Here is a 22,965-nt window from a genome sequence, read left to right as displayed (position 1 = left end):
CCTAATGATTTTTGGCATAGAAGAAAAAGCAATAGTTTTGACCCATACAATGTATTGTTGGCTAATGCTACTAACATACTTGTGCTACTTATGACTGGTTTAGTGCCAAAAAAAATTAAAAAAAATTTTTTTTTTAAATAGAAATAAATATCCAGGTTGTCCCTATACTAGAATTTCAAACTATGGGATGTTTGAGCTTTGAGACTGTAATGGAAAAACATACCATTACCATGGTATAAACGTCAATGGAGTCTTATAATGTACTTATAAAAATACATGTACATTTTCATTAACATCCATGAAACCTTTCCATTGCACAAAAAAGACGTAGAGGAACCCAAAGCGGAGTGTAATTCAAGGCGTACAGCTTGCCTCTGCACCTTCTCTTTTAAAAAATGAAAGCTGAAACACCTTTAAATAATTGATTAGCACTCTAAAAATATATATCTCGCCTCTTTGTTGCCTCTCACCCATAGGACCTGAGATAATATCCATTTTGACATCGCAGCACATGCTTAAACGGTGTTGCATCTGACTTCAGATAACACGACAGCCCACTCCTGACACTGTAGGGTCTCAGAGGACATTTTATTAGACATGTTGCAAAAAGTTAATGGAAATACATGTTTATTTGTATCACATATCTGTAGGAACGGAAGAGCAAATTGAAAAGTGCTGCTTGGATCTTGATTAGAATTTGAAAATAAGTGTTGATCGCTAAATCTGTCCCACACAATGCAATGCTAAGCAGTCTGAAGCTGGAGATCTTTTATTTGTGTATTATACAAGATGCATTAAGTTTCCACAGAAGAACTGTAAAATATATCTATCCTCTCTCTTTGCCTCTCTTGAATATATATGCATTGAAAACTGTTAAGACAAGCACAGTTTTAGATTTGTACAAACTGAAAACAATATGTTTGGCACAGAAATAACAGATTGCAACAATATAGGTGAGTAGAAATTCCCAGAGAGTTAAAACCCTGCGCCTGCAACACAGTTTGACTGATTAAACCAAGACAGGTCAAGGTTAGTTTAATATAGATTAGTCTGGACCTGATCAAAAAAATAACAATACAAATGTACATTTGTAGGATCTGCAAATATAAATGAAGTGGGCCTGAGTTGATGTTTGGTGTGATTGTACTGTAGTATCTGTCTGTATAAATGTTATAGGTATAGGTTATCTGCATTCATTGTTTTGGTTGTATACTGTGGCATTGCTGAGGAACAAATACGACACATGAAAAATAAAAACAGATGAGAAATTCATGTTTTACATTGCATTGAATTAACAGGTGAAATGAATAATAAATGGCTTTCTTAGACACAAATACACCTTTGCCGCAGAACAAACCTAAACAGGCCCCTTTAAAGCATTTATGAGGAGTGAAAGTGCTCTATTTGCATTTCTAAGCGTAAAGACTCATCTCCATGATAAAGATCACTTTTTTTTTTTTTTTTAATAGTTCCCACTAATGATTACAGAGCTGCCGAAAAAAAAAAAAAAGTTAAATTACAAGTGCAAGTGGGTATAAAAGTACAATCGACTATGAAGAAGAAGTGCTAGATGAGTGCTGATGAGTCAAGAAAACAGCTTTAAAAAAAAAAAAAAGTTAAAAAGGCACATTTTCCCTTTTTCTGTATGTAAATCTGTTAAAATGAGTTTATTTTGAAACGGTGTAGATATGATGTCATATAAAACGTATTTAATTTCAACCCAAGCTGAAACCATCTTCTCTGTGCATATTATTGAAAGTATTATTTTTTTTAAACTGTTATCATCTGAAGTTAAAAAGTAAGATACTCTGACTATTAGATCTGCGCGTACATAGTCTTCTGTTCCGAAAATAAAGATGTGTGCAACTCTACATAGTAAGTGAGATTGGACTATTAGCTTTCTTCTACTAATAACAGTTGATGCTGGGAGTCAAACACCTGAGACGACATGTATGGGATTATCTATCCATGAGATTCGCCGTTACCTCATTTTAACAGTTCGGCCGTTTTTAGCTTTTAACATCTTCTAGTTACCCGTCTCCGACTCCACTTGGCTGTGGTCAATCGTGGAGTTGTGTGCTGGGCTGCATACGGTCCTCTCGCTCTCCCTTAGTTGTCCCAATAAAAACTCGTTTAAGGCATTGTGTCCTGCGGCTGGGAGGAGCGTCACTTCTGGTGAAAGAGCAGCGGTTTGACACTCCCAGCTTTGAATTTTGGTAACTGGTTGCTGATGATCTCAGCCAGCATTTCGGGAAACTCCACACTGAGGGATTTATTCACAAACGTGTAGAAGCAGAAGTTCAGGAGTCCACCCACCATCTGAGGAGACAGAGGGGTTAGAGATGTGAAAGATCACTTTACTTTGGAGTGCATCCCAGATGTGGTTAGACTGGGATATTAATATCATAGTCTCAGTTTGAACACAAGTGGAGAAAGTTCATACACTTTGAAAGAGGACTGTGAAAAGTACGGTTCAGAAGCTTAGGGACCTTTTTCTTTTGAAAGAAATTAATTTGATTGATCAATTGAATGCATCTTTGCTTAAAGTGACTTTTTGCATTGTTAATTTAAAAGAACAGCGTTTCTTTTTTGTGTGTATTCATCAGATATAAAGCAGTGCAAATGTTTTCAACATTGACATTTTTTGAGCAGCAAAACGGCATATTATACTGATTTCTGAAGGATCAGGTGACAATGATGATCTGGAGGAATGATGCTGAAAATACAAGAATAAATTACATTTCACAATATTTACGTATGTCTCCGATTAAATAAATGCAGTCTTGTTGTGCATAAGAGACTCCTTACAAAACATAAAATACTTACCGACTCAACTTTTGTAAGATAGGTGTATTTTCTCAACAGACAAACATGTATAATAGGTACATTAAAAAATCTGACCTGTTATCTCTTTAAATTAAAATGATAATTCACGCAATACAAGGACAAACCATAGACATTGGCTCTGTTCCAAAATCTTGTGAGTTGCCTCATTAGACAGCATCATTCACAGGCACACTTCTGAGGGGAAAGCTGTTCTCAAAAGCTGGCTTACAATATGAAACCTAGTTTAGAGGTGAAAAAAAAGGCATTGTTTGCTTCATGCTTCATGGTCAAAACGGTTCAATTTTATAATTTGATGAACAGTTTTGGGGGTAACGCATTACGAGTAATGGAAGATACATAATCGGATTACTTTTTTTTTTTCACTTTTTACTTTTAAATTTACAATGAAATATCGGAGTTCCTTTTTACATTAATTCACTGACACTTATCCCCCTGTTGGTGACTTTACAGTTGCCAAAAAATATACAAACAACATTAACATCTGTAAAAAGTAATGCAGTTAGTTAGTTTTTTAGGGAGTAACACAATAAAGTAATGCATTACTTTTAAAAGTATTTATTGAAAATATCTTTTTGGAAGACATTTGTAGCTACTACTGTAGATAACCGGTGACTAGTCTTAAATGTTAGCCAACTCAATTTCTTCTGCAAGACTAGTGAGTCATAACTTCTCAAAATCACTGAATCCAAAATAACCACTTTAGTAGTTGTTCTTGTAACTCGTTAGTAAAACACAGGTCTTTACAAAGTGACTGTTTATGCAAGAGGTCCCTGATACGGTGACCCTAGTGTCGTGTTTTTATGCATCATTAGCCAAGCGCCATGCAAAACTCTACTGGGATCAACTGTTGATTTGAATATCCCAATCGATATATTAGCATGATGCACTTCTAATGCACAGCTTTCCAAATGTCAAATCTCAGTTAGGATGCGACCTTAACAACGAGCAACTCACTAGGGTTTGGAGCAAAGCCACAGTTTTCAAAGACCATTATTTAGAATAAAATTGATTACGTCGTGCATGGAGTCCAGTAGCTTAGTTAGCTGATAGAATCGTTGCCAGTTCTTGCTGGAGTTCTCCTCTCTCTTCACTATGGCTTTGCCCAGCTCTTTAATGTAAGACATTCGTAGCTCTTCAAACACTGACTGGCTCTTCAAACCATCCTTCGGCACTGACCGAGCACAAAAACACACAAAGGTTTTGTTACGGTCCTCTGTTAAATTAAGTAATTGGATACGAAAGCATTTGGATCAAGGATCAGTGGCTGCTAAAGAAGTCACCTGTGCTCAGGAGAAGAAGGACTTTCATGCACAGGTACTCCTCGTTGGACACTTGCAGTCTCACAAACTCATTGGAGATCTTCAGCATCTGTTCACACTGATCATTCATGTAGGGCAACCTCATCCTCTCTCTGCAGACGGACACACAAGACTCAAATTTTATTGGCAGTAAAAAGAACAGTTCTCCCAGAAATGGAAATTTGCTCACCCTTAGGGCATCCAAGATGGAGAGGAGTTTGTTTGTTGATTGGAAGAGATTTGGAGAAATTAAGAATTACATCCCTTCCTCACCAAAGGATCTTCTGCAGTGAATGGGTGCCGTCAGAATGAAGTATAGGAAGTCTTATTATTGACTGGTATTTTATTCAGAAGCAATGGTTTAAAGTTTAAAAACGTCTTAATGATGGATGTGTTTTATACAAACAGCTTTTGGCTTCGCAAGATGATAACTTGGTGGATTACTTGTGGATTCTTGTGATGTACTTATCAGCTGTTTGGACTCTCATTCTGACGGCACCCATTCACTGCAGAGCATCCATTGACGAGCAAGTGATGCAATGCTACATTTCTCCAAATCTGGTGAAGAAACAAACTCATCTACATCTTGGATCGCCCGAGGGTGAGGACATTTTCAACAGACGGTAACATTTAGTTTATAATGGATTTTGATTGGCTGACCATGTTTGAAAAAACTGAATTGAATCAATTTGACAAAAATAATTCTGTACGTGACTCCAATGGTAGTTGTGGTGTAAACCATTCGCATAGAATCAGAACTACTATTCCCCACTTTTTCATTATAGTTTCCATGGTGTGAAGACATCTTTAGACCGTCATAGAGATTATTAAAGCAAATGGCCTGTTAAATGAGAGACCTACTCGTTGATGACCAGGTCTGGTGCGAAACACAGCATGTTTCCATTACACTGCTGGTATGACCGCCAACCCAGTCCGAAAGACATGAGGAACAGCCAGGAACACTGCAGGAGGGTCATCTGATCATCCAGGTCAAGGTTCCTGAACCCTAAAAAGTGCAAAACAGAAGTTTGTGCATGCTGTGGTTGAAGATTTTCCACACGGCTTTTTAAAGATGTCTCAAGTAGATATACTCACTATGCAATATGATTTTTTTTATATGTAATTTGATTTAAGACAAATTATAAATGAGAAGGTTTCCTTTTATTATATCTCATAAAATGCAGCACATATCTTTGTGAAATTGAAATGTCAAGGAACAAAACTAAATTAAAATCCTAAACAAATCCCAAATCAAATAAATGTCTTCACTTAACCCCTTAACGGTCACTCATATTTTTGAACAGACTTTGTAGTGTAGTGCACTATCCAAACTTAAATTTTTATAATTCATGAATGAAAACATTTTTAAACATGATATTGATGTACCATTTACATGGTAATGCAATGTCTGATTTTAAAATGGGTTTTAAAGGATGAATTTAAGTTTTCAGTTGATATATAATTTCTGATGATTTCTAAAATGTGATTAAAATGTACTTTTTTTTTCACAAAAGGTCAAAACTCCTGTTATAACGTAGATTTTTGAGGGTGCACGTTTGTCATAAATTAATCTATTACTTTTCCTACATAATTTTTTAACAAAAAACATTGGTAAAATATATATTCGGGAGTCTTAGACCTTTCCAACGATATATAGTTTGTCAAGATTAGATTAGATTTTATTGTAATATAGTGAAGTAAATGTAGGCATCCCGTATACAGGACAGGGTGACAGTTAAAGGGTTATAAAATGCCCTGTGCTCTTTCCATGCTGTCAATTACTGCATTTCTATTACGATCCAAACAAAGAGCATTTTTTTATTTAAATTCAAATTCTATATTTGAAGTAAAAAAACAGAATGTTCCAACTTGAGCTTTGTGAAACTATACTACATCCACACAAATCAAAAACATCTGAACGAGACACAGCTTCACTCTCTGACAGCAGGTGGCGCTTGTGGAACAGCAGCAACACAGTGTTTAGTTGATTACTGCTGTAAACAAAGCAGCTGTTCTTATGAACACTAATTTAATATGTATTGCAGGCAAGATGAAAAGAAAATATCATTTAAACTTTTCTGAAGACAAGTGAAGTGAAGTGGTTTTAAAACAAATCTCACACCACTGACGGTGACATGAATTATTAGCATATTTCCCGCCCATTTGTTGGTCATTGGTCTGAATGAAAATGCTAATTCATTCTTTACCACTAGGCGGAGCTGTAAAAATAACGGTTTCTCCAGTAATGCTGTACACAAAGCAGCACTGTACTCACAAACACTTCTTTATCAGACATTACAGACAAAATTAAATTAAAATTACACCAATCACCTCATTTTAGCATCACGCAATTTATCGTTAAGTAAATCGTTTGGGAGTCATTGAGAAAGTAAGGTAAAAATAAATGAATATTATAAGACAATGAAAGTGTTTTTTTTTTTACCTTTGCATGCATGTCAACCTGTTGTTTGGGACCTTTCATTACCCAAAATAGGGGCACTTTAACATCGCAACTGACTTGAATCATCACATATTTTTAACTGGTTTGGGGTGCATTACATCCCTATTTTCAAGATGTACCTGGCAGAGCTTTGGCCCATTTGACCGCAGAAATGACCTGCCGGCCGCCCAGTCGGTTCAGAGTGGTCATGAGGCGGGTGGAGGTGTCCGGTATGGTGCTGTCGTATCCGGCGTAGATGGTGTCCGGCTCGATGGCCTTCAGCAGTGACAGCATGGTGGGCACCACCTGAGGCATGGGTTTGGGCACCAGTGCCTGGACTTCAGGCAGCGGAGGAAGACTGCGCTCTGGAACCGACGGCTGCTGGATTACCTTTCCGGTTTGACGGCCCCTTTTGTTTTTACGAGCTGAGCGTTGAATAGGGAAAGTTTACCAGAGTCAGATTTCAAACTTAATGCATTTTTCCCGTGATTGAAGTTTAGTTACACATCTAAAAATGACGTTTGGGGTGTAATTGTGTAACAAGTGCAACATTTCGTGTTACCTTCTAGGCTCATGCCTGCCATGAGGCATTTGCGGTAACGACAGGCAGGGCAGTTCTTCCGGCGGATTTTGTCGATGATGCAATCGTTCCGTCCAGCGCACAGGTAATTGTGTTGCCCTACGAGAATCAAGAATAGTGTGGATTAGACAGGAGTCTTTCTCAGGAGACCCTCATCATGCATTGTCCTGGAACCCATTGTATTGCTTTTAATTGCTTTTTTTTTAAACACAGAGCTGTAGTTTGTATTGTTCAAATATATGCACTTGAAATACACACTGATTAGCTGTAAAATCTAATCGACATCATCTGTCTGCATTAGAGTGATGTTATCAGAATGCATTTCCTCTGTCAGCCAGAAATGCATTTCAACACCCACAGGATAAAAAAAAAAAACCTTTTGACCGACGAATGACTCATAGTACAAGTTGTCTGAAACAGACATGCAGTGAGAAAGTAAAAACACCTTAAACATTATTAATAATCACATAATCCCATCACTAATTTGTCTTGATCACCTGCCTTTTTGTTTAAAGGAAGCTTGCTTAATTGTACTGAATGTACACTTGAAGCAATTTTTTTAAAGGTACTTGTAGATAATAATATTAATTAAATAAAAGGCCACTTAAGTGTACTTAAAGAGTGTACAAAGAGTGCTTCGTGGCTGTGTCTTAACATACTTAAGTACAATTTGTAATAAAGTTTTTAAACATACAGTACTAAAGCACATGCAACATAATTAAAATTTCAACTGCAGTGTGTTACATTTGAAGTTAATATATTTAATGTATATAAATGTATATTGAATAATGTATATAATGTACAAATGTATCAAGCTGACGTTTTATTATACTTGTGTAATATATTTTCATTAGAAACTACATTAGAATATATCATAATTTTCCATAAATACACGTCAGCAGATTCAGCAGGACATTTTAACCGTATTTCAATGATACTATTCTAAAATTACATATAAATATGCACTAGTATCGTTCCGTGTCAAATCAACAAAATCGAAAAACGTTTTGATTTTGTCAGTATTTTTTGAGTGATGAAAAGCCAAAATATTAAAAGTCATGAATGTAATTTTCGGAGCAATCCACTATTTTGTAGAGGTTTTCAAAATGACCTTTTTTTTTAAAACAAATTCACATCATCTTTTTTACACAGTATTATAATATATACCATTCAAAGTGGGGAAAAAGTGTTTTTCAAGTTTTTCCTCCAAAGTTTGCATGTCTGTAACTCAAGAAGTATTAAAGATATCTTAATGCCTTTTTAAATATTGGGTCTTAACCAACTTTCCTTTTGACATCTCTATTTTTAAGGTCATGGTATGATTTGGTTAAGTTCCAGAGATACTGGGACCTAAATATGGAGTCCATTGTCAAATTGCACACATTTTCGGTGGCCAAAAACCAAATGTGGATCACTATGCATCCAAGAACAAATGACGTTGAAACTAGAAATGTATCTTTTCTCCCTCTATCAAATACATAGCACAGACCTGTCTGGAAGCCGTAAATGTTCTTTTTCCAAAGATTGCATGCTTGCAACAACACAAGATATCTCAATATGATTTTAGATTTTAGTTCGTTTAAATCTTATTTTTCAAGGCCCTATATCATTCATTCCCAGAGATATGGGGATCTCAAGACAAGCATGCTCAGATTGATGAATATTACCCATTTCACCAGATTACTCAGTAAATATGAATTCATGACATTTTATACTTAAGATTTTTTTAAAAATAAATAAATTAAAATCAACAATTTGCACCGTGTACCTCTGATTGACTTGACATTGAACGACCAACTAAAGTGTTTCAAAAAAGCCAAAGCGCAGTAAACAGGCCATAGATATAAAACAGAATATATATGTGTCAGGACTTCCTCACCTTCAACTGCTCTCTTAAAGAAGACTTTACAGCTTCCGCAGGTGAGGACTCCATAATGGCAGCCTGAAGCTTCATCGGAGCACACAAGACAGGTCTTATGTGTGCCGGACTTCCCAGCAGCTGAGGCTGTGGCAGTGCTCTCTTCAGGTCTGAAAACACAAGGGATACATGTATATTAATGAACACGGATAATGAAAGGCAAGAACTAACCATCAGCACACATTCTCATATCTTTTTACTAACAAAAAAAATAATGAAGATGAGGATATGAAACGACCCGGCCACCAGGGGGCGACGGCTGAACACAGCCTAAACGCTTGACACTGCTCCACATCCACGCTGGCTACACGGAGCCACATTAGCAACGCCTACACATGCATTCAGTGCGAAAGAGAAAATGAGTAGTGAGTAGAGAAAATGAGTAGGGGTCACAGTGTAGTAGATGCATGCAAATCCATCAAGTGAAGCGGAGCGAAAAGGAGGACAGTTGCATATCCTTTTCAGACAACATGCACGTGTTTCAAAAAGTTTCCCTCTATTAACAGATAACAAATGTCAAACAAACAGCTGAACTATTAATATGTTTTGCAGTGTGTGTAGAAAACAATGCAGCTATGGTTCAGCTGGTAGAGATTTTTCAGTATCATTGGTACAAAAATAGTAAATCCATTTGCATGACTATCAGTGTTCAGTCTGCTTTACTCTATCCACATGTGAGGGAAACAAAGAAACGTGAAGACCTGAACAGAGGGAGGCGTTTTTGCAAGCGTTTTCGCATTCAATTTGCGTTTAATATTAGTGTTTTGACTTACAAGTTACGAAATGTGATGTTGTGTTTGCTCAGATGCCTGATTTATTGCTCTCTTATCAATACTCTTATCTTTTGGTTTGCATCCATCAAGTTCCAAATAATTAAATGAGATACCTGTGATTTATGTTATTTTATTGATATGACTAGACATCTTACACAGTTATGCAATGTGTAAAAGTACACACTCTTTTACTGCTTATCATCCCGGCATGCATTTTATTGCTCTTCAAAACAAAAACAATATATTTTTATTATTAAGACCTGTAAAAGAAGCAACTTGTGCATGCACGACATGCATGAAGTTTTAATAGCATCGTGTCACACCTTGCATGCTCAACCTGATCTCTGTCACCTAGAAAACATTTTAATAATCGTTTTAGTCATGACTGTTTGTTCCAAGGCTTTTCAACTGTTGGCCTGCAGGCCAAATGTGGCCCTGAGATTACAAGAGCCCTGCTCTATCAAGTGAGCGAATAAAATGCATTAGAAAACAGAACAGCGGTGTCAAACACAACAACCTGTGACTAGCAAACGATGGGAGGATGCAGGACTAGGGCTTGGTGGACACCCAACTATGGCTAAAACTTGTTATCTTGTTTACTTATTTAAAGACTGCATTTGATGGCCACAAAAGCACGTGACTTCCTCCACAATACATACCCATCTGCTAATGATGTATGGATCCCAACAGTCCCTTGTATACCCCAGATGCTAGATTAGTCTATTTGTTGTAACAGCTTTATTATACCTTAAATAACAAATAATGACATTTTGCAAAAGGTTGTGGGTTTTAATCATCATCTATTTGACGTAAATGCCAAATTCGTGGCTGAAGTCTTCAGTCTCCTGGGATCGGAGAGCAAAAGCAGCAATAAAAAAAGGAAATGGTGCTTACCGTGAGGAGAAACACATGAAAACAGAAAGAGGAAGTTGCGTGCCATCGCTGCGTCTTTTATTATTTTCGAAGCCTGGCCATTATACAGCACACAGCCTCATGTGTACAGAAACACTGCATTTAAAAAAACACTCTTAAAATAAAACTAGTAATTGTTGCATGAATATAAAATCACAACAAGACAAGCTCTCTCTTTACGTTTTGCACGGATGACTCATATTGGTGAAAAATTACAATATGGGTCACATTTACTTTGCAACCAGTTTAACCACACTGTGTTGCTCAACCCGAAATACAGTTACATTAACTGCATTCTTCTCAATGGAAAGTCACTGGATTCATATACACTAACCATAAGTGCACCATGAGGAAATGAACCAAAGCTATTTTTGGAATCCATAATTTTCCTTGATAAATCGATAGCAAGTGTTCAATATGTTTATGCGCTTCACGCCGAATGAAATCGCGCTATTCATATCATCCAATCAAACGGCAGAGCTCACTAGAGCACGAAGTCACGCGAGCTGTGAGATCCAGTGTGAGGTGTGAAGAAAATGACTAGTTTAAAACCACATGAAACACCGCAGACAAACAGGAGAAACACTGTGCACAACAATACAGTCAAACTGCCATCATTTACCATGGACTTACTGGAGTAACACTAATTACAGTATGGTATTGTGTCAAAAAATGTGTGATATCCATATCGAACTTTATTATGTGATTAATTTAGACACGTATTAAAGGAGTAACGGTTTATTTGTGATTACGCTATAGCATTGTATGTGCATTAATACTACATTTATTCAGACTACTGTTTTTTTTTTTTTCATACAATTCATATAAAGCATATAGTTAAATTTTTACCATAGTGCTGAGGTGGTATAAGGTATGGTTTTAACTTTGGTTAAATGTATGCTACTATTGGAAACCAGTGGTTAATTTGAATAAAACTCCAAGAGTCAGAATAAAAAAAACATCACTATATAAAAATTAGGAAGTTAAGATTTTTACTAATGTTACTGTTTTTGATAACCATCATAAATCTTACATCTGCATGCTAACTCAAGCTACCGTAATTTTTTTGATATATTATTAATATTGCAGCCTGCACTGCAAACATATTACATGTGAAAAATGACTGTAAATGTCATGGTTTGACCATAAAGACTAGTTTTAAACCACAATAACAGTATGGCTTCTACAACTTTCACTTGTGAGCAAAACTCAGACTTTAAACTTAATTCAGATTCAAAATTTATCATGATAATTATTAATAACGACTGATATGACAAATTATTTTTGGCAATATTGCCCAGCTCTAGCGTGCATTATTTCTCCACTATAACTACGACGGAGGCCGCTGACCTGCAGAGTATAGACGCGGGGTAATCTCAGCTCGGCCCAGCAGCGACGCAGAAGAGAAAGTAGGTCAAACCAATGGCATTCAGAGCGTTTCGGTTGGCTTGATCTCTGTGTGCTAAAGCACTTATAACACAAAGGTGATTTACATCCATTATCCACTTCTGCTGACTGGCAAGATTTCTGCTCTACAGGAACCAAACCGAGACGATGAGAGAGCGAGCAAGCAAGAGAGAAAGAAAATAAAAGAGAGAGAGAGCACAAGACAGAGAGAGAGAGAGACTGCTCTCTTTAATGGCTGTAGTTAAACCTAGGTTGGCCGCTGTGTCATATATACGCGATGACTAACCGGTCTGATATTCATAACCCTGAGATGCTGTGAAATAGCTTCCAGTGTAGAGGTCTGGGAAGTTGGTTTATGGTAACAGAACCCAGTCAAAGCTGTTACTATATTGTATTTTTATCACAGTTGGAATGTTGTGTTGACTAACCAGCATTCAGGACTGGAACCATTCATTTGTATAGGACCATTTCATGTCCTCCTGTTTTTTTTATTATTTTTTTACCATAATAAAGTTATAGGAGCATTAAATAGTTAATAAAGAAACTTCATTCTAATGCTCATTATATTAGTGTTAGCTGTGCTTATTCTAATGATTTACTATTCTGATAATACTGCATTCATTTCAATCCAACATTCAAATTAATATATTTTATAATATTCATAACCGAAGTGGTGTTTCCCACAGCTTCCACTATATTTGTGGCGGCATATATATGCAAATTCCTTCTCTGCCAGCAGGGGGCGCTTGAGGAGCAGAAGAGATGTAATCAAATAAGTGCTGCGATCACAACTAACGCTGCTCAGGCATTACAAGCAAGATTAACTAAAAATTACATACAGAAATAATACAGTGATATAAAAACTCCTGCACCGGTTTAGACTTTGACACGTGCAGTGCTCATGTTTATTCAACGAAGTCAAAGCCTTTTGGAAAATCTATTTGTGGCGGTCAGTTTTGATATTGTGGTGGGCCGCCACTAATAAATCAAAGTATGTGAAACACTATCAAACGTACTCTTTTCATTTGATCTGGGTGTCGGTCTTTGAAGTGTTTTGTTAGTTTGGTGTGTTACCTTCTTTTGATGTGGCCACATCTCAGTGTTTATGAACAGAGCGCATCTGCGCATCAAGAACTGGGTTGAGGGTTTTTTATTTCGATTTTGAATTTTTCATTAATGTTTTTAATACCGACTTGCTACCGAATTACCGAGTCTTTTGACAACACTAACCTACATCCAAGTAAACTGCATCTGGCAAAAAGAAGTAAAAGCAACTTTAAACTACTTTAACTTTAAACGATCGCAGTCTATTTTTGTAGAAACCGTATTTGCAGTTTTACCAGAAAAGCATACATTTCCTAGATTAGCCTCTGGGGTATTTTTTTATTTTATTTTTTTTTTGTCTTTCAGAAAACCTATATTTTCACTCATCCAAAGGTCCTCATTGTGGGTCTGGTTATGCAGAGTTAAAAATATTCTGTGGGTGTGCGCTGGAGGGAGAGACTAGGAGGAGAATAAGAAAACGAGCAACTTATTCACAGCTGTCCATGTTGACTCATATAAAGCCAAGAACAATTTGAGCAAAGCTTTCAGGAAGAACTTCTGAGTCACTACTTATCAAAAGGGTTTGGCTCAATTAGATCCTTATTCATGATGGAAAGAGACACATAGGAAAAGAGACAGAAAAACTAAAAAACACGCCAAGAAACAAAAGGGGTGTGAATTGATTTGTGATTGCGTGAGTTGACCTGACCTGATACCAACTATGTTTGCCGCATAGCGTGCACACGACAGAGATAGAGACAGACAAACAAAGAGAGCAAGAGACAGACAACTCCTGTCTAAGCTGGCTGCAAGCCACTAAATGTCACACAGTTTGGGACGCAGTCACAAACAACCCTGACTCCCACTCAAAACCTGCAGACCACAAAGGCCTGATAAATGAGCCCACATGTAAATTAAAGATGAAACCTCTTTTGTGTTTCACCATCTGTTCTTGCTCTCTGTGACTGAACCACCAACTGACTGTTTTCTATACATTACCACTAGCTATTTAGATGAGTTTACGCTGCACTTTCAAGTTTTTGCTACGTTTTTCATCTGAATGTGAATACATAGTATGCCAGATGTTTTCCAGTCGAAACCCTGTGATGTTTCTGGCAGATAAACACATCGTTTAGAGTCCACATGAAACAGCATCTATTTAAATTCCATGCGACAAATATTTGAGTGAAACAGTGAAAAACAAAATGGGTTTATCGATCGAGAATTGATTGGATTGTGAGCCAGATGCAGAACGTGGAGGCTGAAGGTCAAGATCACCCCTGAGAGCACCTCAGTATCTCTTATTGGTTATTTTATAAAGCTAGATATTTGCTATTTGTGATGTCCAATTTGCTCCTGGACGGCCACTTCCAGTAAAGTTCAGCTCCAATCCTAATTAAACACACCTGAACCAGTTAATCAAGGTCTTCAGGATCACCAGAATCGAGCAGGTGTGTTGGGGCTAAGCTGGCCCTCCAGGGGGATGTTTCATTAAACAAGTTTACCAAATAAGCCAGGCTTATTTCAGTTTGTTCTAACTTATTTTGAACCAAATAAACTGACAATGTCAAACCAACTAAAGTGTGCCTGGCTTATTAAGTAAACTAGTTTTATGAAACAGGCCAAATACTCAAATGAGTCAATGTTATTTTAGTGTTATTAATATACTATTACAGTATCCATTAATATTAAGCATATGCTAGGGGTGTAAGAAAATAGATACACACGAGTATTGCAACATTTTTTTGGTGATACTGTATCGATTCTCAAAAACATAATCTCAATATATATATATTTTTTTTTTTAAGTTTCATGGCAGCGGTTTCTTTTTGAGTTTATTTCCTGACCACTAGATGGCGGTCTTCATCTCTGAACCCGCGGTTTCTGCGATTCCACACGGGACAAAATGGTTTGTTTTACAACTGTTTTGTTTTCTTTAAGAATCCTGTTAGCACTTTATTAGTCATCGATATCAAGCAGAACTAATTATTATGTTCAGATCAAAATGTTACAACATTGTATCTTACAATTGAAAATTGCATGTTTGCAAGGTAGCCTTTTGAAGATTAATCTTCACATTCAGCCATTTCACAATTCTGGTCTTTCCTTCCCCAAATTTAAGACCTCTTGAAATCATAATTAAGACTTTCTAGTACAATTTAAGACTTTTTAAGGCCTTAAATTTGATACAACTAGTTGATAGACTTTTTAAGGCTCGCAGAAACTCGGTTTTATTTTGGATGCGATTTGTTGTTTGAGAGCACTTATTTCCAATGATTTTATTTTATCTCTATTTACCTTCTTTTCAGCTTCAGTAGTTTTTTCTATTAATTTTATTTCTATTTAGCTTTAGATTAAGCAATTTTATTTTATTTCTATAAATGTAATATTTATTTGTTTTTATCTCTGCTTTAGTTTCAGTAATATTAGTACTTAAACTTATTTTCAGTTATTAAACACCGGATCATAAGCTGATCGCCTCAACGAAAAATGTGCTTTGCTTAGAAATGCGCAGCAAAACATACACGATGAGGATTAAGCCATATTCTGCTTACGGTTTCAGTTCATTTGACAGAAAAACACAATTTCCAACACCTTTTATGTTAGAATAAGAAGTTTAAATATATTTTAAAAGCTACACTTTTTGCCCAGAAGACCGACCTATTGTTTCATATCATCATGTGACTACAGTAACTTTGAGACAGTTTTGCTATACTGATATCACGATGTTGATAATATCGTTACATCCCTACTAAATAGTTATTTGACTAGTGGTTAACATTAGCATGCACTTTTAAACAAAGACATTTTAGACGGAGAACCTAAGATGTTTATACATTATGATGGAAAATTACAAAGATATTGATTTTCTTTGAACTTCAAGTTTCTTTGAAAACAACATGAACTAATGAACTGATCATAATACGGCCATGTATTAATAAAGTAAAGAAAGAAAGGGTTGATTGCAATTTCTTATCGACTTTAAGTAAGATTGCATAATGTTATAAGTGCTCTGATTACGGAAACTATCTGATCTGACATTATAAAATCTTGTGTTTATTTTAAGCATTTGGCAAAAGCTGAACTAGGTGGGTGTGTCGCCAATGGCCCGTTCACATGACAAATACACAGACACTTCCTCAAAGCCTGCTGGCCTGACACGTCATTAACTATCAAACCGCTGCAGTTTTGGATGAGCAGGTTTCAGGTCGAGCTGCTCTGTGGAGATGGTCAGATATGTGTGTCTCTTACATAACTCCTTCATGAGAACAAACTTCCTTGTCTTACGGTAAACAAAACACATGCACATTAACAAGCACATTAATAGATTACTTCCTCAGAAATTCTGCCTTACTGTCATGCCCTCGGAGCACATTTCATTACAATTTCTGCTCACACCAGACAGGGTTTGCAAATAAGTGAAGAGAGATAGCAGTGAAAACATGATGAAACATGCATACGAAGAGGAAAATGGTGCAGTAGTGTCTGAATTCAGATATTGTATTCTTGTACTAAGCCTACAGTATTTTTAACTAATTAAATACTGTTAACAAATCCATAACGGTGCAGCACAGTTGTTTCAGGCTAATTTAGGGTGCAGTGCCGTCTTTAAAACTGATTTTGTCTGGGCTGACCTCCATTTCCTGCTTGTTCCTTACTGGAGGAAATGCATGGCATGATTGTTCCCAGAAAAGACATGCTTGCAATTTTAACTCTTATTTTGTGTTTTCCTTTTCTCTTTAATAATAATTGCTTAAAATTGGCTAAAATCTGATTGAATTCTATGATAACTGTGCTTAAAAGGTCCCCACAGTTTAGTTATTATTATTTTATTTTTTTTATAACTACAGCTAAATCAATTAAAAACTTTTTTTATTTATTGAAACAAAACTCAAATAAGCTAAAGCTGAAACAAATAAAAACAAATACTGAAATTACACCTAAATGTAATATTTAAAAGGTAGGGTAGGAGATTTCGAAGAGCAAGCTAGCTTTAAAAGCATAAGATCTCACCCTCCCTGCAAAACACTCTCCAAAGCCACGCCTCCTCCGAAACACATGAACACACACAGGCAGAGCAGAGGCTAACCAGAAACGAGATAAGAGACGCCGTTGGTGGAGGAATGAAAGCAATGCTGTCTCAGTCACCAGTGAGAAAACATAACAGTAGAAAGCGCATGATATTATAATTATAATGCCTTCTATTCTAATTGGGTGTGCAATAAGGAAATTAAATGCGCTGATGATGTATCACATCTGCGCCAACTGTGCAAAGAGGTATACAAACACTTACATTGACAGACAGGTATGACAGCCTATCAGAGCCCTCGGGCCGAGAAATATGATTGGACCAATATTTTATGGTCCTACACCTTTCACAGACGATATAAATATTAACTTTCAACCAGCTTTAGAACCAAATCACCTACCGTGCCTTTAAAAGAAAGAAAAACTAATACAAATGAAATGAAACGAAAGCACACAAATTGTTTTTTTTTAAATCAAATTAAAAATGAAACTACACTTAAAACTAAAATTTAAAAATTCAAACAGCTATTAAAAAAGTGAATAAAACTATTAAAAGAATATAAATAGGAGTAAAAAGGACTTTTGACCAATGAGATTTGATAGCGATCGCTGGAATTTCACTGGAATCCTATAAACAAAACTGAAAATAAACATTGAAATGCCATTAAAAGGTTTGGCACAACCAAATTGATTTCTTATCAGTACAAACATTTCTATGCTTTTTTCCAGGGAAGATTTTAAGCAAATTTCCAGGCCTAATTTGAAAATCCCCTGGAATTTTCCAGCTGTTCCATGACTGTAGGAACAGATTTTCATGTTTCATCCGTCATGTTGGCGTTCATGGCTTACCTGGCGTAGGGGCTTGTGTAGTTTTTGGAAAAGCTTTCGCTGGCCCTCTGCTGCATTTCACTTGCATTCCCAAAGCCATAGCTCCTGCCCCAACCGTCTTCTGAAGAGGTCACAGGGGTGTACAGGTTAAAGACGGGCTTCTGATCTTTCTGCTGACTGACAGCAGCTGTGGATGGGCTGGTCCCAATTAGGAAGCTCTGTCCACTTGAAGTGGTGACTCCACAAATGTTAATAGGTGTGCTGTGCAGACTCCCCTGACAGTAGTTAGTCCCACCGTTGTTCTCCTGTTTAATGACCCCAGGAGTGCACAGCTGGATTATAGAGTCCTTCTCCACCTTCACGGTGGGCGAGCTGGTGCTGGTGGTGGCCGTGTTGGTGCTGGAGGAAATGGAAGAGGTGGTCGCGCCATTGACCGCAACCTTCGAGTCCCTCTCTGTATTTGTCGGCAAGTCTCCGAGCAAAGAATCTTCACCTATTGTGGAGAGGAACGTGTCATCCGCCACGTAGAAGTCGGAAGGCGATCCGTCCAACTCGAAGTCCTGCAGAAGGTCCAGAGTGTTGTCACTAAAGAGCTTATGATTGCCAGCATCAACATCTTTCCCAATGGGTCCAAAGGAATCTTGGTCAAGGTCTATATCGCCTTTATCCATTAGGGAAAAATCCTCAGTTTTTAAAGGAAACAGATTGGGGTCGACTCCACCAATCAAGGAGTCTGCTGAAGGGGAAGTGCTATTGAAGTCGGCGATGCTGGCCTCTAGATTTGAGAAACTGTCTCCCAAAGTGAAAGCTCCCAGAGTTTGGTGTTGCTGAGCCTTCGGCTCCTTCCCAACCATTTTGAGCTCTGAATCTTCCTCAAAGATGCCAAAGGTGGAGGACACAGAGGTGGTGTGCTCCTCAAGAGTGGGCGAGTTGCTCAGGCCATTGGGAAGGTCCCCGGAAACCGGTTGCATCAGCGGATTGGGCGGAGGAACTAGCGAGGTGGGGGCGACAGACATGGCGATTTGTATTCCACTTCGTAAAATTCCCTCGACTGGGCTGTTGCTGTAATCCAACGTGTTCAAATGAGCATCTCTCTTGGCGCCATTCTTCGGTCCTCCTTTATCCATCTTGCATTGCTGTTATAAAAAAGGACAAAACAATTATAGTTTCTGAAATGGCATGAACAACAACCCTGAAAAACCTAGTTTACTAAGTATCATGAAAAGAAAACATTATAAAGTGCATTAAAAGTGCAGACAAATTGCACCACGTATTATATATGTTACTCTGGAGCACAAAACCATTCTTAAGTCTCTGGGACATATTTATAGCAATAGCCAACAATAAATTGTAAGGGTCAAAGTTACAGATTTTTCTTTTGTGCCAAAAATCATTAGGATATTAAGTAAAGATCATGTTCCATTAAGTTATTTTGTAAATCTCCTATGGTAAATATATCAAAATTAATTTTTTTATTTTTAAATCCTGAATAACTTTATTTGTCAACTTTAAAGCTGATCTTCACAATATTTAGATTTTTTTGCACCCTCAGATTCCAGATTTTCAAATAGTTGTATCATGACCAAACATTGTCAGATCCTAACAATTCCAAACATCAATGGAATTAAATTCTGATTCTAAAATAAATCTTTAGATTTCGATTCTAAAATAGCATAGTTGCTATTTGTAATAAGCAAACAAACATCTGGTAAAAACAAGTATTAAGCCCCCACAGTCATTCAAATTATTTTTTTTAAATAACAATAAAAAAGAATCCATATAAAAGCACTCTTATAATGCTTCTTACGATGTTTTATTGAGATTCAATAACAATTGACCGTTGACAAAAACCGTTAAGTTGGTTAAATATGTCACTCACTTTTTAGCATGAAGTTGAGGTTTTAATAACGGTCTCATAAAATTGGCTAAAAACTCTCGTCGCCGTAAAACTACTTTGTCCAAAAGCTGCAGCTAAATCCATAAGTTTTTACTGACTCTCGACTAATATTAAAATAAACGGATGAAAAAACAAAAATCCCAAGAGTAGAAGTTTCGCGCGCTAGCAGCAGAAGCAGCGCGAGCGTGCATCAGTGACGCGCACTGAGGCCTAACGTTAGTTTCTACTCCAACTGTTAATCCACAACAGGCAGACAAGATAATACCTTCACATTTAGAATATAACCCCTTAAATAACGCGTTATATCTAGGCAAGCGCATAAATCGGTCTAACAGCACAGCAAAACAACATTCAAACCGTGTAAAACAACTCGCTAGTTCAGTCAGTGAGTGCATAAACGAGTTACTGATCTGAAACTACTTGCTATACTTTTACGCTATCAGTGTCAATATTTGTATCCAAGTGCACGACTGACACGAAAAGTCGGGTTGAAGGTCGAAATAACGTACGTACCTTGTGATATTTACGTTCCTGTTTGGATTTGTTGCATCATCTGACATTGTTTTGTTTAGACGTTTCTGCTGTTAGCGATTAGCAACAACACCAAAGCCTTCGCCGCGGTCTGAGGTCGTTTCAGAAGAGCGAAACAAATCCCAAACTGCGTAAGAAGATATCGTCCAGCTTTTCAGTCCGAATTCGCAACACCCTCTGTGTAATCCAGGCACTTCACTCGTCTTCGGCCATGAGAAAAGAGGCGTGCCGTGAACCCTAAACCATAAAAACATTCAAAATGGAGATTACGGTAGTAGAGATCCGCGGTGACGCTGTTTAGAGCGTGCAGTGCCACCTGGTGGCTGCCCTGAGTTATTACACCTTGCCTCTTATTACACTGACTTCATTGGATGTGAGTGTGATGTGATTGTGAGTAACCATAAACAAATCACACTGCCTTCTCCTTCTGCCCTTATTCTCTCATTCACACACATCCAGAACAATACTGCAAGATATATAATGCAGAAATGTACATTAGGAGTAGATCGTAGCTATTAATAACTTTGTATTTCAAACATATTTTGCTATCCGTTCCACTTTTTTATTTTTGGATTTTAGTTTAGTGTGTGTTTTATTTTGCTATGCATCCTTTTTTTTCTTATTCATTCTTATTTTATTCGATTTTTTTGCATTTTGTTGTATAATACTTGCAGTGCAACTACAAATAAAAGACGTGTAACATTTTTAACACTTTATTTTGCAGTGTCTTTGTTACTCATTACATGTAGGCTTCTTATAGTCTACAGTAATAATAGTAAATTATATATAATTACATGCAATCACTATAAAGCAAATGCTAATTTTAACACTATTAACCCTATAGGAATTAGTGCTGAACATGTTCAGTAGCCTATGTTAAATTTCAACAAGGGCACTGTAAAATAAAGTGTTAACAATTTTTTTTTTTTTTACAAATTAGGTAAAAATATGAAAAAATAAATTAATGCATTTACATTTTTACCCTTTTTTTATTAGACACATAAGGTTTTTCATTAACATGTAATTTCATTAAATTAATAATCAAGAGTTGATATTGTATGACTTATATTTTAGTTTATTTATTTTTAAACAGGCTTTTAACATTTAACAGACAAATAGGTTAAATGCATATTCAATTGTAAAAAAAAAATATTAAAAAACTGATATTTTTGTCAGTTAAACAAAACGACTAAATTACCACAAAGCATTCTATTACATTTCACGAGTTTGTAAAAAAAAATTACATATGTTCTAGAAAGCACTCTTGCTATTACTACATTTGAATATTTGTATTTTTACTGCTTTGTATCTATAAACAAATGCAGCAACATGTTTATGTGTACTAATAATCAGTAATGCATCACAACAAAAAAAAACACACAAAATAAAAATAAATAAAATTCATCCATATTGTGTTGATTAAGGGGGTAAGCAACTAAACAATCATTAAAACTCATCGTGACAGCTCAGTTCTTCCCACCACACAGTGACATGCCTGAAAGAAAATGGCTATTATAACCTACTTGAGGCACAGCTTACAGGAAAGAAAAACAGATGCTTAAATTGCGGTGGCGTGTATGTTTTCATGTAAAATGTGTGGAGGTGTACATAAATCAATTTATTTGTGTTGATTTTTGAAACTAGCGGGAAAAATGAAACCATTAGAAACCACTAAGCAATGGGTTTACTGCAGGAAAACAGGATCATACCCTTTCACTCAAGAGCAGAAAAATAAATAATTGCAATAATGGCACTCTTCTGCTTCCATTAAGCATGAAGGCAGCCCCACAGCCCTGCGAATGCAGAAACAACCAGATCCACATAAATGGCTCCTCTCTGAGGCAGGGGTGGCTGAAATCCAGAGAAAACTGCAAATCTAGGTCAATGGATTGCTGCACAGCTATGATGACTCCCTTTTCCCGAAATGTATGTGTTATGCTTATGGATGGATGGAAACCACAGAGTCTAAAGTAATAAAAAGATAATATGCATTCATGCATGGATAATCTGTAATGCAACATGCATGCTTTGCATTAATCAGTGGCTGGATGCAGATTTATTTTAGTTATTTTTTTGCATTGCATTTGTTAGTTTACCCTTTTTACATTTTCCAGTGATCCCCAAAAGCTCCAGACAGGGCTGAACGAGTAGTAAATGTTAACCTGAAGAGTTGTCCTGCATTATTCAAGTGTTTTAAAGGCAGCGGCTGCAGGCGTGTTTTCAACTTTGCATGTCATCATGTGGAAGTCTGAGTCTTACCTGCTTTAAAATGAATACAATCAAACAGACAACGACTAGCAAAGTCAAATGATTCATAACTTCAAAGAATTGTGTATTTATAGCAGTCCCTCATGAGATTGAACAAACATCAGCTTGGGTTCTGAAGAGATCATAATATTCATGCATGTATTACTGAAGGCATTAATGCAACAAACTGTGGGTCTTTTATAATGAAATGTGA

The 22,965-nt window shown here is 36.7% G+C and overlaps 1 protein-coding gene across 2 annotated transcripts; it reads right to left on the bottom strand.

The window, feature by feature from the left end:
* Positions 1–563: 563 nt before the first annotated feature.
* nr3c1 (nuclear receptor subfamily 3, group C, member 1 (glucocorticoid receptor)) lies at positions 564–20,772 on the bottom strand. Of its 2 annotated transcripts, none has more exons than XM_026281200.1 (9): positions 20,487–20,772; positions 18,098–19,212; positions 9,045–9,193; positions 7,148–7,264; positions 6,726–7,010; positions 5,007–5,151; positions 4,128–4,258; positions 3,861–4,018; positions 564–2,319 (listed from the first exon to the last, which is right to left on the bottom strand). In XM_026281200.1, exons 2-9 carry the CDS (start codon positions 19,201–19,203, stop codon positions 2,167–2,169), a joined length of 2,244 nt encoding a protein of 747 aa, XP_026136985.1. In that variant the 5' UTR covers positions 19,204–19,212; positions 20,487–20,772; the 3' UTR covers positions 564–2,166. The 2 variants fall into 2 exon arrangements, with proteins under 2 accessions (XP_026136985.1, XP_026136986.1); XM_026281201.1 differs by lacking the exon at positions 20,487–20,772 and adding an exon at positions 19,956–20,166.
* Positions 20,773–22,965: the final 2,193 nt, after the last annotated feature.

The sequence above is a fragment of the Carassius auratus genome, chromosome 14 (genome assembly GCF_003368295.1).
Source record: "Carassius auratus strain Wakin chromosome 14, ASM336829v1, whole genome shotgun sequence".
Taxonomy (NCBI): domain Eukaryota; kingdom Metazoa; phylum Chordata; class Actinopteri; order Cypriniformes; family Cyprinidae; genus Carassius; species Carassius auratus.
The sequence above is the reverse complement of the archived record's forward strand: the minus strand, read 5'-3'. Positions and strand labels throughout refer to the sequence as shown.